General features: G+C 45.4%; 1 protein-coding gene across 2 annotated transcripts in view; it reads left to right on the plus strand.

Annotated features, from left to right (window-relative positions):
* The window catches only part of adarb2 (adenosine deaminase RNA specific B2 (inactive)), a 112,029-nt gene that overhangs the window by 70,679 nt on the left and 26,506 nt on the right, over positions 1-14,844 (plus strand). For both annotated transcript variants that reach the window (XM_029843003.1, XM_029843004.1), the window contains exons 2-3: positions 1,036-1,122; positions 1,599-2,551. In XM_029843003.1, coding sequence (XP_029698863.1) covers positions 1,036-1,122; positions 1,599-2,551 — 1,040 coding nt within the window. The remainder of the gene's footprint in view (positions 1-1,035; positions 1,123-1,598; positions 2,552-14,844) is intronic.

The raw sequence follows: 14,844 nt of genomic DNA on the forward strand, positions 1-14,844 counted from the left end.
GTGACTCACTGAGCCCCTCTAGTGCTGCCGAGCTGTACGAAGAGAGAGTCGCAGCATCAACACAATTCACAGTCACACACTTTCACCATATCAGGGCTGTTGTGCTGTACTGTGACAGCCCCTTTATGCAGTCAGCCATCTGAATTTCCTCGCTGCTGCTGGCCGGAGCAATAGTAGCGGGTTGACCAAATGACACATCCTGTACCTCTTTTATTGTGTCCTCCCCGACACCTTCCCTCACTGTTCTCTTCATTGATCATTAGCTGTTGTTGGGGTGTAAATAAGGGGCCAGACTGGTCTGTCAATTCTGCTCAGAGATGCGTGAAGTGCAGCAGACCAAGCGATGGCCCTAATAGGGCTTCATACTGTAAACAACACGCACACCTGGACAGCGCAGCACCCTGGGGACACACGGGAGAAAGTTAACAGCGATCAAGAATGTTTGATAGCGGCGTGAGCTGGAGTCTGTCTGGGAAGACGAACATTGATGAAGACAATTAAGTTTGTGTTAAATTCAAAATGAGAATGAATGAGTTGGTGTGGTATTAAAGTGTCTCTGCCCCACGACTGTACGCTCCTTGATTTAAATTTCTGTCGGCATAACTGAAAATAACATAAAGCTGCTGAAATATTAAGGAAAGCGAGTGTCGCTTTGATCATTTTTAGCATTCTTTTGAACATTAGTTCCTGATGTAACCATCGAATCAAGAAACAATTATGGTTACACTTTATCCGCTTAAATGGTTTGAGTAGCATATTTAGCTTAGCCGGCATGCCTGGAAAAGAGACATATCAGTAAATGGATGCATGCTTTTATCTCTCCTCTGAATTTTATCTGGCGTCATAAATGGGAAGTGTGTGTCCGTCTTCAGTTTCACGGAAACAGGGAGGTGTACATGATCCCGCTACTCGCTTATTATGCCTTGTCTCTGGCAATGTGTTAGGCCAGCACTGATTCCAGATCAATAAAACCATGAAAACATCGCTGCCGCTGCCCCTGTTGTTGACTCTGCGTGTCTCTCGTCTCTCCCACAGAGAAAGTCGGGATGCTGTCGGCATTGATCGCTCCTTTCAAGTACATAAGCCCTGGGACCAGCAGCACAGAGGACGAGGACAGTTTAAGTAAGCTCCACGCTCCCTCCTGTCAGCACCAACAGCATCGGCCAAGGACCTGCTGTAAAAGCCATCATTCCACCACCCTTAACTGCTAATACACAATCAGCCGTTCCTTTAAAACTGAAATATCAGACCTCCAGCCAGTTTTAGACCATCGTTGGACGCCATCCCACTCATTGAAGCAGCGTAACCTGTCATCATTTATCCTAAAAAGGGTTGAAGAGCCCACACAACTAGATGCTGTTAAATGCAGTGAGGTACAAACATCTAGTCCTGATACAGAGGCTCTGCCACTCTCATCCCCTCCCTCCATTGTTAAAAAGACCGATACTTTCCATCGGACAATGTTAAAACCCTTAAACGTGAAAGATATAAGTGTCTCAGCTCAGGGAAATGATATCGATGTGTTCATTAGTTCACTGTAGCTACATATTCTGGGATGGATGTACTGCAAAAACAGTTTATTTTCTTATTTATTGCAGGTACCAGCAGTGCTGAGGTGAAGGAAAACCGCAATGTTGGTAATCTGGAGGATCTCACCATAGGTTCTGCGGAGTGCCCGTCCCTTTTCCGCTCTGACTCTGCCAGAGGTGGGAGTTCTGGACTGAAGAGGAAACGTCCACTGGAGGAAGACAACAATAGCCACTTGTGTCAACTCCGTCTAATCTATAAGAAACTATCCTGGTCTGATTCTCCGAAGAATGCCTTGGTGCAACTCAACGAGCTGCGACCGGGCCTGCAGTACCGCATGGTATCTCAGACAGGTCCGGTCCACGCCCCCATCTTCTCCATAGCTGTGGAGGTGAACGGACTGACCTTTGAGGGAACGGGACCCACAAAGAAGAAAGCCAAGATGAGGGCTGCGGAACTGGCGCTGAAGTCCTTCATTCAGTTTCCGAATGCACCTCAGGCCCACTTGGCCATGGGGAACATCTCAAACCCTGCAGCTGACTTCACCTCAGACCAGGCAGACTTTCCTGACACGCTCTTTAAGGAGTTTGAGTCATCGCAGTGCTCCGACAGTCTCTCGATCTGCAGCTCAGGGAAAGAGAGCAAGCTCCTGTCGAGCGAGCTCCTGAGACACGGACGACTGCTTCGCCACACCTTGGACCTGATGGTGCAGGCTCAGCAAAGGCTCGGCGGGATGGTCCAAGAACCGGAGTCTCCGAAGAGCCCTGTGGCGCTGCTGAACGAGCTCAGGCCAGGACTCAGATACGCCTGCCTTTCGGAACGCGCCGAAGGCCGAAAGCTACGTAGTTTCGTGATGGCAGTGCGCGTGGACGGGCGGATATTTGAGGGCTGTGGTCGCAGCAAGAAACTGGCAAAAAACCAGGCCGCCCAGTGTGCCCTACGTGCCCTTTTTAACATCAGGATAGCCCCGGAGGTGAGGACAGGCCTGAAAGCCAGCAGGAAGGGCTGTCCTCATTTACCTCAGGTGAGTTCAGACACATCCCCAGTTGGTGACTTCTGCTAAGCTCCTTTGGCAGCTCTTTCACCTCCTACAGGGCTCAGTAATGATCAAAACAGCAGGCTTGCAGCGAAAAAGGCAAACGCCTTCCAACGAGTAATTAAGGTGGCAAAGAGCTAGGAGGGTGCAGGTAGGGAAGCCAGATTTGTGCACAGGAATTGACATTCATCTTCTGTACCAAATGGGTGGATACGGAAGACTGTGTGTGTATAATGGTGGTGTAAACCTGAGCGCACTGTGCAAAATTTGACTCTTGCTATTTTAAGAGAAAAACATGTAAATGAAGCTAATTATTGTTCCTAACGGGGGAAAAATCAGCTAATGAAAATGTTTTATCGTGACTCGTGTGTTTGTCGAGCGATAATTGGGAGGGTTCTGGTAATTTTGCAGCATCTCCCGTTTCCTCGCGTGTGGCATCAGCATCTACAAACAATTCAATCTGCTGCCCAGAGGAGATGGAAAAACTAAGAGCAATTCAACAAACAAATCACGCAGCTCCAATCCCAATTTTCCCAAACATGTAAATGGCAATCAGAGGAAGGAAACTAGTTTCAGCCGTGAGAATGGGAGAAAATTGGTAAGCCTAAAGACACAGGGGCAGGACATATTGGAAACACTAAAACCAGGTGACATTTTCTTTTCCAATCATCTGAACAGACTGTTTTTAGTAAAAAGACCTTCTGAGTTGAGTTAAGTTCCCAGTTTTAAATGAAAATCATTCCTCTCCTCTAATCCAGGACACAAACGCGCCACACCCCGTAGCCTGGAAACAAAAACCCGCGCCGCACATGTGCAGTCGTCTGTTGCCAAGCCTTGCTTCAACTGAAACGCTCGTCACCATATTGTCTTTGCGCGCGTCCCTGGGGATATGAGTTGTATTAGCATTCTTCTCAGCCCCGGAGACATAAACTGGCAAGACCGACCTTCCTCAGAGTACAACATCAACCTAACAAACCTGTTTGCCTGAGAGTAACTTTCTTTTTCTGCCTGCTGCCACGGTGTCTAAAAGGATTTTAAGGGGATTTGCTGCACCCGTTTAGTTCCAGATAGCTCTCGCTCATGGAATTTCTTGAAAGTCAACGTGCTGTCTGCAAGGCATTTTCATTGGGAAGTGACACTGTACATATATAATATGTAATCAAGGCTGTGTGTATGAACAAGCGTGCCACTTATCTGCAATATTACATAATGTCGAGCCTCAATCCTCCAGCTCAGACGTTCCCCTCCACCGTGTTCACGTGTTGCTCGCCGTTGTTGCCGAGCGCTGATTGCACGGGCAGAGCTTTACTACGCTGCAGATGCGCTGGGTAATGTGGGGGTGGTTACCAGCTGTAGCCCGGGGATAATGTAAACATTCTGGTGAGTGTGCCAAGAAATATAAACCACTTGGGTCAGTTATCTTCTCCCACAGTTCCCCATGGCTACATGTTTCAGAAGATCCTGTTGAATTTGTTCTCCTTATTTCTTCGCCATGGGCCAGCCGAGAACATCGGCACCCCTCCCGTGTCACTGCATATCACACAACAAGGTGTTTAATAATTTCCCTTTTTTCCCTCAAGTATAAATTAACCAGACCAGATGCAGAATGATAGCCAGAGCTGGTGGGTGTGATTTAAAAACCATTTTCTGGTGAAGTAAGGATAATATTCAACAGTCCTGTGGGGAATGCATCATGGAGACTTGCCTGCTTCATCATTGGGTTCGAAAACCAACACACTTCACATTTTAAGGACGTTATAAACGTACAATTTTGGCTAAAGCTAATTTGCTTCACAACAGTCGTGATAGGTGAATAATTCTGGACTCACTCTCAAAACATCTATGTTATCCAAAATTCAATATCATCAATATACTGGGTGTGGTTTTACACTGCCCCATAGATTGTCCTGAGTCCTGATTGGCTATATTTCCACAGCATTTATTAATTCATGTAATTAGCCTGTTAGTCTCATCACATGTTTTTTGTTTGTTTGTTTGTTTTGGTTTTTTTAAATTCTTTTTTCTTAATTCTTGCTGAAACGCAAGCGCGGGAGCAAAAGCCGCACAGTCTAATCAGGCTGATAGCAGAAGGAACGCTTTCACCTAAGCTTTTTATCTCATCTATGTCTCAAATCTCAGCCGTAATATCCCACGGCGTAAATATTGTTTCGGCAGATTTCTCCTCCCTAATTACACCAGAGAATTTTAGAGATTGTAAAAATAATCCATTACACGATTCTATGATTAAGAAATAAATCAAAGGATGCTCTGCTCACTGCATGAGAACACCCCAGCACTCTACGCTTTAAGGTTATTTAAAGGCCAGATATTAGGACCTGTCCTCTGCCATTTACCCCCCCGTCCCCTCCCTCCTGCCTGAGAGACAGAGATAAACCTCCACGCGGACCAGTAGCCTTGATTTATCGGAAGCCATTTGGTACCTGAATGCCTATGAAATTGTAATGAACTTGATTATGCTTTTTAATGAAGTGTTAGAGGTTCCTCAGAAATAATTACAGCCAAGCTCCAGCTCACAGCTGGGAGCTGCCTCAGGGGGAAGAAGAGGAGGGTTAACGACAGAGCTGAGGGCTGCCACAAACAATGAAGGGTTTGTAAGCTGTCGTCAGGGCGAAGCCAGCTTCAGAGAGGGGCCCCCTGCTTCGCTGGAAGAGATCACAGGGGTGTGTTAGTGGGTATAGAAGTCGGTGATTTGGGGCTCCTCAATTCTGACGTGTTTTTCAAGTTTCACGTCGACACGGTACGTTAGATTCAGCAGCCTCGGCGGTTTCCGTGCTTATTAGATGGGCGAGGAGGGTTGGTACCTAAACCTTAATGCTTTATCCTGACAGAAAACTATTGATGCTTTTGAATTTTCAGTGCAGAGATATGCCTGCATTTCCTTTATCGATCAAATTCATATCCTTTATTGCCTTATAATGGTCATCTCCATTTGCTGACAATAGAGTGATTGATTGCGCCTACATCAACCTGGGTACTTTATATACAGCCGTTATCGTTGGTACGAAGGATTGAAATGGTGTGTTTTATTTAGTCCTGATCAAACCGCTGCGGAGAACCACAAGGGCGCTAAATGAAGAGAGTCCATTGACGCCGAAGCATTTTACCCGCCGTCAGAATGGTTCTGTCAGGTGATAATCAGGGCCGATCCCTCGAGTACAGTCTGTTACCGACCCCGCCACCACGTGCTCAAGTTGTAACACTATCTGCCGGGTCCCTGAAGCTGTTAATCAACTCCTCTCTAAAGTGTTGTTCACACCTTCCTCCTCTCTCTCCCCCCCCCTCTCTCGCTCTGATTTGGTGGACAGGGTGCTTGGCCGGGCGATCACTGTTGCTAATTTGTTGTGGCAATATTAATTAATGATCAGCCTGTCACAGCTGCTTATACTGAGACAGATTAGAAGTGGAAGAGATTAGACAAAGAAAACAATCTGCGAGCGGCTCGGTGGCTGACAGGGGTCACCTTCACGTGTCTGAAATCATATTCAATTTACTGTGGCGGAGGCAGGCAAATTACTCCACCTGACCATCCTCCTCTATGCGAGACGCTCCAAATTTAACTAAATCATATTATTTCCAACCTGAATCAACTGAAGGACAACACCCGGTCCAGTTTAACATGGGCTGATGATTAAAATGAAGCTATTCTCTGAAGTAAACGCCGGTGCAGGAAAAGGCTTTCTGTTCCCCCCACTGATTTTTATTCCACTCAGCCGCCGAGCGCATTTCCCTATTTAAATGGAATCTAATCCAAAGTGGCAGCACAGCATCCTGACCACTGACCCCCACGCCGTCCTTCCACGTGAACCTGCTGACTCTGCCTTCCGACTGCTTCACACCAACTTCAGGCTCGGTTGACTTGGAAATGCGGTCGCTGCATTGTGAGGGCGAGGGAGATTAAGTGGCCAATCAAGGCATGAGCAGCGAGGTAATGACTCCACTTGGCGAAATGAGTGTCATGATTATTACAGAACAGTATTTTCACTGTGCAGCCTGTAATAGGACATTTGCTCAGAAGTGAGGCTGCATCAGAGCAACATTGAAGTTGACGCACTTCAATGTTAATGGTAAGTGTAAAAGTCGTGCATTTGGAGTGCAGATTGTGGAGAAGCTCACAGGACTTTAGTGAGGTCCTTCAGTCTGGCAGGAAATACAGGTTAATAGATCCGAAAAGGGAAAAAAAATCCCTGAAGAAATATTAAAGCAAAACATCAAATTGTTCTTTGCTGTTGTAGAACTGACAAAGTAGAACTTAGCTTAGCTTAACAGTAGGGTGTGTTAGCTATGCTTTGGCTTCACTATTGGGATGACTAGTATCATGTCTTATGTTTAATGATGGTGTCAGTGCAGTCAGGAACGATGGAGGTAAACCTGGGCTCTGGTGCCATCCGCTCCAGTATGCTAGTCCAGGCTCTGGCTGTGCTCTTCCTTGGGTATGTATGTGCAAACAGCACCGTGCCGTTTAAATATTTCATTGCATCTGGAATCCTGGAACTGCTTTCTCCCTGTCTGAGAAACTAATGTTGCTCCCGGTGCTTCTGCACCATCATGTGGAGCAAATGCAGTTTCCTGAAATCCTGTCACCTCCTACTTATTTCCACACTCCCCTTTCTTCTCCACTGCATCCTACAGCTGTGTAACAAGATGGGGGTGTCAGTGTTGACCTAACCCTGCGCTGTACCACTGACCCTGTGGCAGACATTATCTGCACGCCTTTATTAACTTCACTGCTGATGATCATGATGATCATGATGATAAATTAGGTTTTAAAAATGTTTGCAGTGTGGCTGATCCATTGGGGGAATATTCTGAATGTATACCTCTATTATTCTGTTATAATTTATCCATATTATTCTTGGAAACCCTGGAAATGTCTCATACCGGTATAATTAGTTCAACTTGGAATAAATGTAACGGCAGACTGTCCAGACTGGGTAATTTGGACTGATGAAATGAAAAGAAAAGCATCTGTTAGCTCTGTTCTGCGCTCTGGGACAGGTCCCTCGAGGGATACAAAACGGTAGAAACTGGAATCAGGTGTATGTATGAGGGAATGGTTGGAGGAGGAGGAGGAGGAAGAGGGGGCTGGCAGAGGGAGGGAGGATGTGTGGTTTGAGCGAGGCAGGAGAGGATGGATGGAGTGCAGTGGGGGGAAAGAGAGGAAAACCTCAGCGGAACAAAAGACCTTCAGGATTAATTAGGCGTCAGATTGGTTGCAGGGTACAGTGGAGGGAGAAGAGGGAGAGATATATAATGTAGAGGGGAGGAGAGAGAGTTTAGCATTCTGGGAAGACCTCATGTCCCCAGCCCTCATATTTCAGCCTGCCTGCACATGAGTATACAACAGGCAGCTATTTAAGGCGGCGCTGTGCCGGCAACCAGCGTCCACGAGGTTATGGATGAATTCCCCCTCTCACTCTTCACGTATTTTTATGTTATCCCTCAGGCCTTAAGAGGAAACTCTGAGGTCACATACGTGTGCTATAATGTTTACATGATAGTTTTCACACTTTGTGTCAGGGTCCTCCACATATAACTCATACAGGCGATAAGGTGTGTGTTTGTCTGTGTGTACATCTGTGTGTACAAATTTATGGCTCCAAGTGGGGACCATGAGTTTTTAAACCTGAAACATGAGGAAGCTTATGATAGAGGGCGTTTAAATGCTAGTATTTAGTGGAAATTATGTTTATATGGTTCGCTAGTTGTGATTCTCAGTCGGAGAAAGAGATAAATGAAACATATTGGAGTCCTGTCAAGGGTAGAAATACCAGAATGTGTGTGGAGTGAATATAGCAGCTTCTCCTTTGTGATATCATTCTTGTTCTGTTACAGCAGAATGAATATTCGGTATAAAAGCAGCACAACTCTTTCTCTGCTTTATCTGCTCATCTATATGTTTTTTTTTTAACCAATTGCTTGCAGATAAGCAGAATTGCTGATCCGGGTCACTGCCGTCACCTCTAAATTTAAGAGGCGGACATGACGCTGCCTGTTAATGCCGTCCTGGCTGTCATTGTCACACAGGGAGGCTTCCTGGGTGACCTTTGATGGCACTATTTCGCCTGTAATACAGGAAGTGCTGATCTCTGCATACAGATGACGGTCGGGGTTGCCGGGAGTCATAATCCCTTCCTTCGACGCCGTCTTATCAGATCAAATAAGAGCAGATTTGGAGGCTAAGGCAAATCATGCCTTTACAACATTTGTATCACTCACACCACTATCACAGGACAAGTTTCAAGATATTCCCACAGCTTGAACTTTAGAACAAAGTCTTCCAGGGAGATGAGCTGATTAACCCTGCAGCTGACAGATGATTTCAAGAAACAGAGCTGTGTGTAGTCAGAAGGTGAGATGAGAAGTTTTTGCTCTTTGAGGACGTTTTTGCTCAGTCTCAGCCTGCTGACGTCACTTTTCTATCACCTTTGTTGAAAACTGATGAATAACTAATGACGGAGACGAGTCCTCGTATATGTGTGTATGGAACTCGCTGCTGCTCCTAATATCTTCACTCTGTCGCTGCGGCGACTGCCTGCACTTCACCAGGTACATGATAAATCCATTCCCGCTGCCCATTTTCCCAGCCCTGCATCCCTGTTTTGATTTTCACATCAGAACTTGCCTGTGCGAGAGAGAAGTTATGAAGCCAGTGCAATTTATATTTAAATTTAAACCAGCCTAAAGTGTTAAGACCACAATGGAGGGCCAAACAATACCAAAGCATTTAAAAATGGAAGTTTAATGGATTAAGACATTAATAATTCAACACAAACCACTCATAAAAGCTTTGCCTTCCGTTTCCTTCAAACTGTGGTGAATGATTTCTGATTGTGTTCTGGAGGCTCAGGCAGAAGTCCAGATAGGAAAGAGCCATGAGAGCGGTTGGCTCTAGATTCTGGTTCAGCTGTCACCACTGACAGAAATGACAGTATTCTAACCTCTAGATGACCAGGCTGAGGTCCAAAGGCAGCTGAGCCTGGAGCTTCAACGGGACGCACTGTGCTGTAAATCGGATTATAAGATTTTTCCCAGTTTCCCACTGCCTTTTCCAATAATTACATTTAATCGATCTGTGGTCGTATCACAGATCATCTGTCTCCAGTTTCCCTGAATCCTCCACAGTGATTCAGCAGCAGCTTCTTCACCATGCAGTCAGACATTCCTGCTCTGTTTCCCGCGGCCATACGCAGACGGTGGAGGTGTCCGTTCATGGACACACACACCGCCGCTGTTTAGCTTTCGTTGACCGAGCTCCACCTGCGTTCACATTCTGAAGTGATTCTCAATCTAAAACCAACGAAAGCCATTTTTTGAGCCTTTTTTTCACCGACGCAACACAAATGAGTTAGAGTTGCTCAGGCTTTTATGCTGCGCTTAATTCTTGCGTGTGCAGAGGTTGGAGATGAAGGGATCGCGCTGTATTTAAGACTTCTGCCGGGCTCGTTTGTTGGAAGCCACATTCTCCAGTGAAGATTCAGCTGCACGTTTGGCGATGGGTAGATGTAAAGATCTGCAGGAGAAACCTTCAGCGTTCCGTCACACTGGCAACTGAAGAGCTCGCTTTAGTCCGTGTCTAACATAATTTCTCTTTATCCTATTTCTATCCTATCCTATTTCTATTTAATCCTTTTCACCTTGTACATGCTTCCCTTAGGGAACATTATTCGGCAGCATGGGATACACTTTCATTGTTATGCTGATGACACCCAGCTTTATTTATCCATGAAACCAGAAGAGACAGAGAAGTTAGTGAAGCTTCAGATCTGTCTTAAAGACATAAAGTCCTGGATGTCTTCAAATGTCCTCCTCCTTAACCCAGGAAAAACTGAGGTCATGGTGTTTGGTCCTGAACCTCTCAGGGATAGATTAGATCACATGATCGCTCTAGATGGTATCTCATTAGCATCTAGTCTCTCTGTGAGGAATCTAGGAGTAACTTTTGATCAAAATCTCTCCTTCAACTCACACATTAAAACAGTTTCTAGAAGTGTCTTTTTTCACCTGAGGAACATCACAAAGATCAGGAAGCTACTGACGTGGCATGATGCTGAAAAGTTAATTCATGCTTTTGTTACTTCCAGGCTGGACTACTGTAATTCTTTATTATCAGGGTGTCCAAACAACTCTTTAAGAAGCCTCCAGCTGACCCAAAATGCTGCAGCCAGAGTTCTGACAGGTATTGACAAAAGAGATCACATAACTCCTGTAATGGCGTCGCTTCATTGGCTGCCCGTTAAATTTCAAATAATTTTTAAAACCCTTCATTTGACCTACAAGGTCCTCAGAGGCCTAGCTCCATCCTACCTGGAGGAGCTAGTGATACCTTATCAGCCCAATAGACCGCTCCGCTCTCAGAATGCTGGTCTACTTGTGGTTCCCAGAGTTTCTAGGAGTAGAATGGGGGGCCGAGCACTTAGCTACCAGGCCCCCCTGCTATGGAACCAGCTCCCTGTCCAGGTACGGGAGGCTGACTCCATCTCTGCTTTTAAGGTCAGACTTAAAACCTTCCTCTTTGAAAAAGCTTATTGTTACTAATTCTGCAGTTCCAGTTGCTATTATAGACAGACAAATTATCATACTTAGGGGGTCGTCTAATCGTTAGGTTAACATCTTAGCTATGCTGTTATAGGCCAAGGCTGCCGGGGTCCGGAAACATGATCACCTGACAGGCCTCTGTCACCCCACTGGGTCATGGTTTCCTCTCCTCTCCTCCCCTTCTCCTCTCTCTCTACCCAGCCCCCCCATCAGCAGGAGGGTCCCCCTACATGAGCGTGGTCCTGCTCAAGGTTTCTTCCTGTTAAAGGGGAGTTTTTCCTTGCGACTGTTGCTTGTCTGGGGTCAGGCCCTGGGATTCTGGAAAGTGCCTTGAAACAATTTTGATTGTATAAGACGCTATATAAATAAAGATTGATTTGATTAATTTGATTTATCCTTGAGGGATTTCAAAGGTTGCCTTCAGGCCCAGAATGCTGATGATTATACAGACCCAGTTAGGGGGTTCTTTTCAGGAGGATTTTAGAGAAACTGGAGAGGAAGAGGAATAATTAACGCAACGGCCACTGATGGATTTACCTCCCCAGGATTAAAAGGTGAGGACAGTCGTCGCTGTTGTGTTGTCCTGGAGTTTTAAAAAGAGCACGACTGCAATGAGATCATGTTTCACATTTGCAAAAGTCAGTGTTTTTGTGGCATTCTGCCACAGTTTAAAAAACAACAACAATATAATTGGGTTTTTCATCAACACAAACAGGGTCTCACCCCAAAGAGACAGAGTAAAAAGTTACTGACATTCTTCATTATTTCCTGAATTCCCCCTCCCGGACACTCAGAGGCACCAAACCAACACGACATTGACATTTCCCGGTGATTCCATGTTGACTGTCGGGAATTATAAAACAGCACCGAGAGCGTCGAATCAAATGTCAGCTGTGGCTCTGCGGTGGGACCGTATCAATATCAGATGATGTATGTGCCGCTGTAGGGCCCGTCGGCCACAGCAGCACCCACTGAGGTGACACGAGCTCCGGTCAACACTTAGTCACCAGCAAAGGACCTCCAGCTGGATTAATGAGTCCTTCAGAAGTAAATGGACTCTTCATACTGGAAAAACAAGTCTTTCTACGCCATCGACTGTGGAGCTCAGTTAAATAACTTGTTTATTCGGCTCGCGTGTCTATGTTCCGTTTCCTCTACTTTAAATTACATTTTGGAAGTAAAGTTTGTAATCAGGCTTGAGCTCACCAAATCAGTCCCGGTCCGACACGGCCACCCACGCTTCAGAGAGCCGTCACGGCGTTTCAGAGCCGTTTGAACGGCTCGGTGCTTTCAAGACTGGAAAACCAACAACAGATCCAGGCGTCATTCCGGCAAAGAGTGTCTGGATGCAGCGGTTTTCTGACCCAGCTCAAATATTCCAGTTTCTAAACAGCAGGTCTCCGCTTTGAGATTCAAATGGCGTCACAGCGTTCATCATGTGCTGTGACTGCAGTTTGTTTCAGACACAAGTACAAGAAAAATTACGAGTCAACGCCCATAAAGCACGAAAACAGATATCAATTTTAGCCATTAATTTATTATTATTTTGGCTACAATGAGAAAAAGTTTGTTAAACGATTCCTGTGTGATTCTCAAAATACAAAATGAACCAAAATAAAAGCCATCGCTTTCGCCGACAGAGGCGCCGCCGTATTACAGCTGCAGCACGTCTGTGTGGGTTTGGAGATGAATCACGCAATACAATCAACCCAAGTCAATTGCACAGTTTTCATAACTGTTGATGTTTTAGGGAGGATTAGTTGCAGTTGATAAGCCTTTATTGGATAGCGTGGCCCTTTGGAAGTTTGATAAATCAGCAGCTCAATGGTGACGAGCTGGATTATTACTGATGTGCACCTTCCTGACGCTCCGCTGCAGGCTGAGGTGTCTGCACATCTGAAGTGGACACCACTCAGACGCTGGCCTCTTCTCTTCTCTCTCTGCTGAATCGTGTACAGATTAATGGGAATTGTGTGAACAGCCCTCAGGGGCCTGTTGAGTGGCCTCCTCCTTCCTCCCTTAGTTAACTACACACTGCGGATTGTAGACTCTTGTTAAATCCTCGTTGCTGACCCGCTCTCATTTCCTCCTCTATCTCCGTCCCGTAAGAGTCTGTCTCTCCCCTCCTTTCTCGGGGGTAGGTTATGTTATCTCTTCACAGGAGTCCCTCTGCTGGCCTTTGGTGCATAATGTATAAAGCTGCTGGCGTATGTTTTACACTCTGTCTGACATTATTAAGTGATTTCAGGCATATCGCTGCTTTTATCTCCTCTGTGGAGGTTAATCAGATGGGATTTCAACCAAAATGACTTCCAAGTGCTTTCCCTGAGTCTTTTTTCTTTCTCCACTTCTGCTTGTAGGTGCACATTTTAAAGATTCAGGGCGAGTCTACCCAGTGACTTTCAACATTCTCATGAAGTAGAAATGAATAAAACAACAACGTTGGGCTACAGGATCAGCAGGGTTGATTGCTACCATATAGAGTTACTACTAGTCGGTTTTTTTAGGCGACTGTCACACTCGGCCTATGCGGAATCCACAAGAAGTTCTAATGCTGCAACTCTGACAAGTCTGAAGCAGAAAAAGGAAGAATGGTGTTAAGTCTCACAGCATCATCGATATCTGTCACAGTTCCTTTAAAAAATTGTTTCCCCCTCTATTAAAACCTTACGCACCAGCTTCAATGAACTACTTGTCACTTTTCCAGGGTGGAAAACTCAGATTGTCCCCAGAAAAGTCAGCACAGAGGTGCAGAGGGCTGATAAAGGTGACTTGGCAAGCACGGCTTCCTGTTTAGGGTGTACACAAACATGGAGCAACACATGGGCTCAGCCCCGATACAGTCTGTGTTGTCTCAACTGGCTTTGCTTGTTTGATCAGACGGAGAGAATTTAGATTGATAACGAGTTTCCGAGTCAGTCGTGCTTAACATCGGCATTCTGTGGTTACAGTTCAGTGGCGACGGTTCATGTTGGCTTCTCCGTTTGCTTCATTTCCCAAATTAATATTTGGATTTGGGCTTAAGAGCATGCGTGCCTTTGAGCAGATGTGACCAATCAGAGAGCAGAGGACGTTAAGTTAACCATGACCAAAGTTTACAAAAGCATCTGTCCTAGCATGTTTTGGGGCGAAAATGGGTTATTTTGTTCATTGCTGAAGCACAAGGTGACGAAACATTTCAACATGTTTGAGTCCAAAAGCACAAACACACTCTGCAAAATATGATTTATCAACCTTTTTTAAAACTGTTTTGCCTTTACTGCACAAATTTGTTCTTCAGATGCTTGTTCCCCGAATGCATCATTGGAGATAAAGTAATTAATATTTCCTAATTAATGATGATGTCGTTTGTCCCATCTGGAACCCATTTGTTAATTGCAACGATTATTTCTAGAACCCAGTCTTAACAACAATCTCCATTATGACCCATTATATTGCTCTGGTTGGTACGTTCTGCCATGTTCATATGCTTTTAATATATGTTCCAATATATGAAGAAAAGACCTGCCAGTTTAACACCGTGACAGAGGTGCTTACCAAAGGTGCTAATTTGGAGTCTAGACACGCTCATGGAGCAATTTCACCACTGAATACAAGCCAACAGTGTTCCCAAGTAGGTAGTTTAAGAGGATAAATTGAGAGGGATGTGGGCTAAATGAACTTGTGCTGCAGAGTTTAGCCCAGATCTTGTTTAAATGGGTACTCTAAGTCTCTGTGCTGGTTGT

The sequence above is a fragment of the Takifugu rubripes genome, chromosome 10 (assembly GCF_901000725.2).
Source record: "Takifugu rubripes chromosome 10, fTakRub1.2, whole genome shotgun sequence".
Taxonomy (NCBI): Eukaryota; Metazoa; Chordata; class Actinopteri; order Tetraodontiformes; family Tetraodontidae; genus Takifugu; species Takifugu rubripes.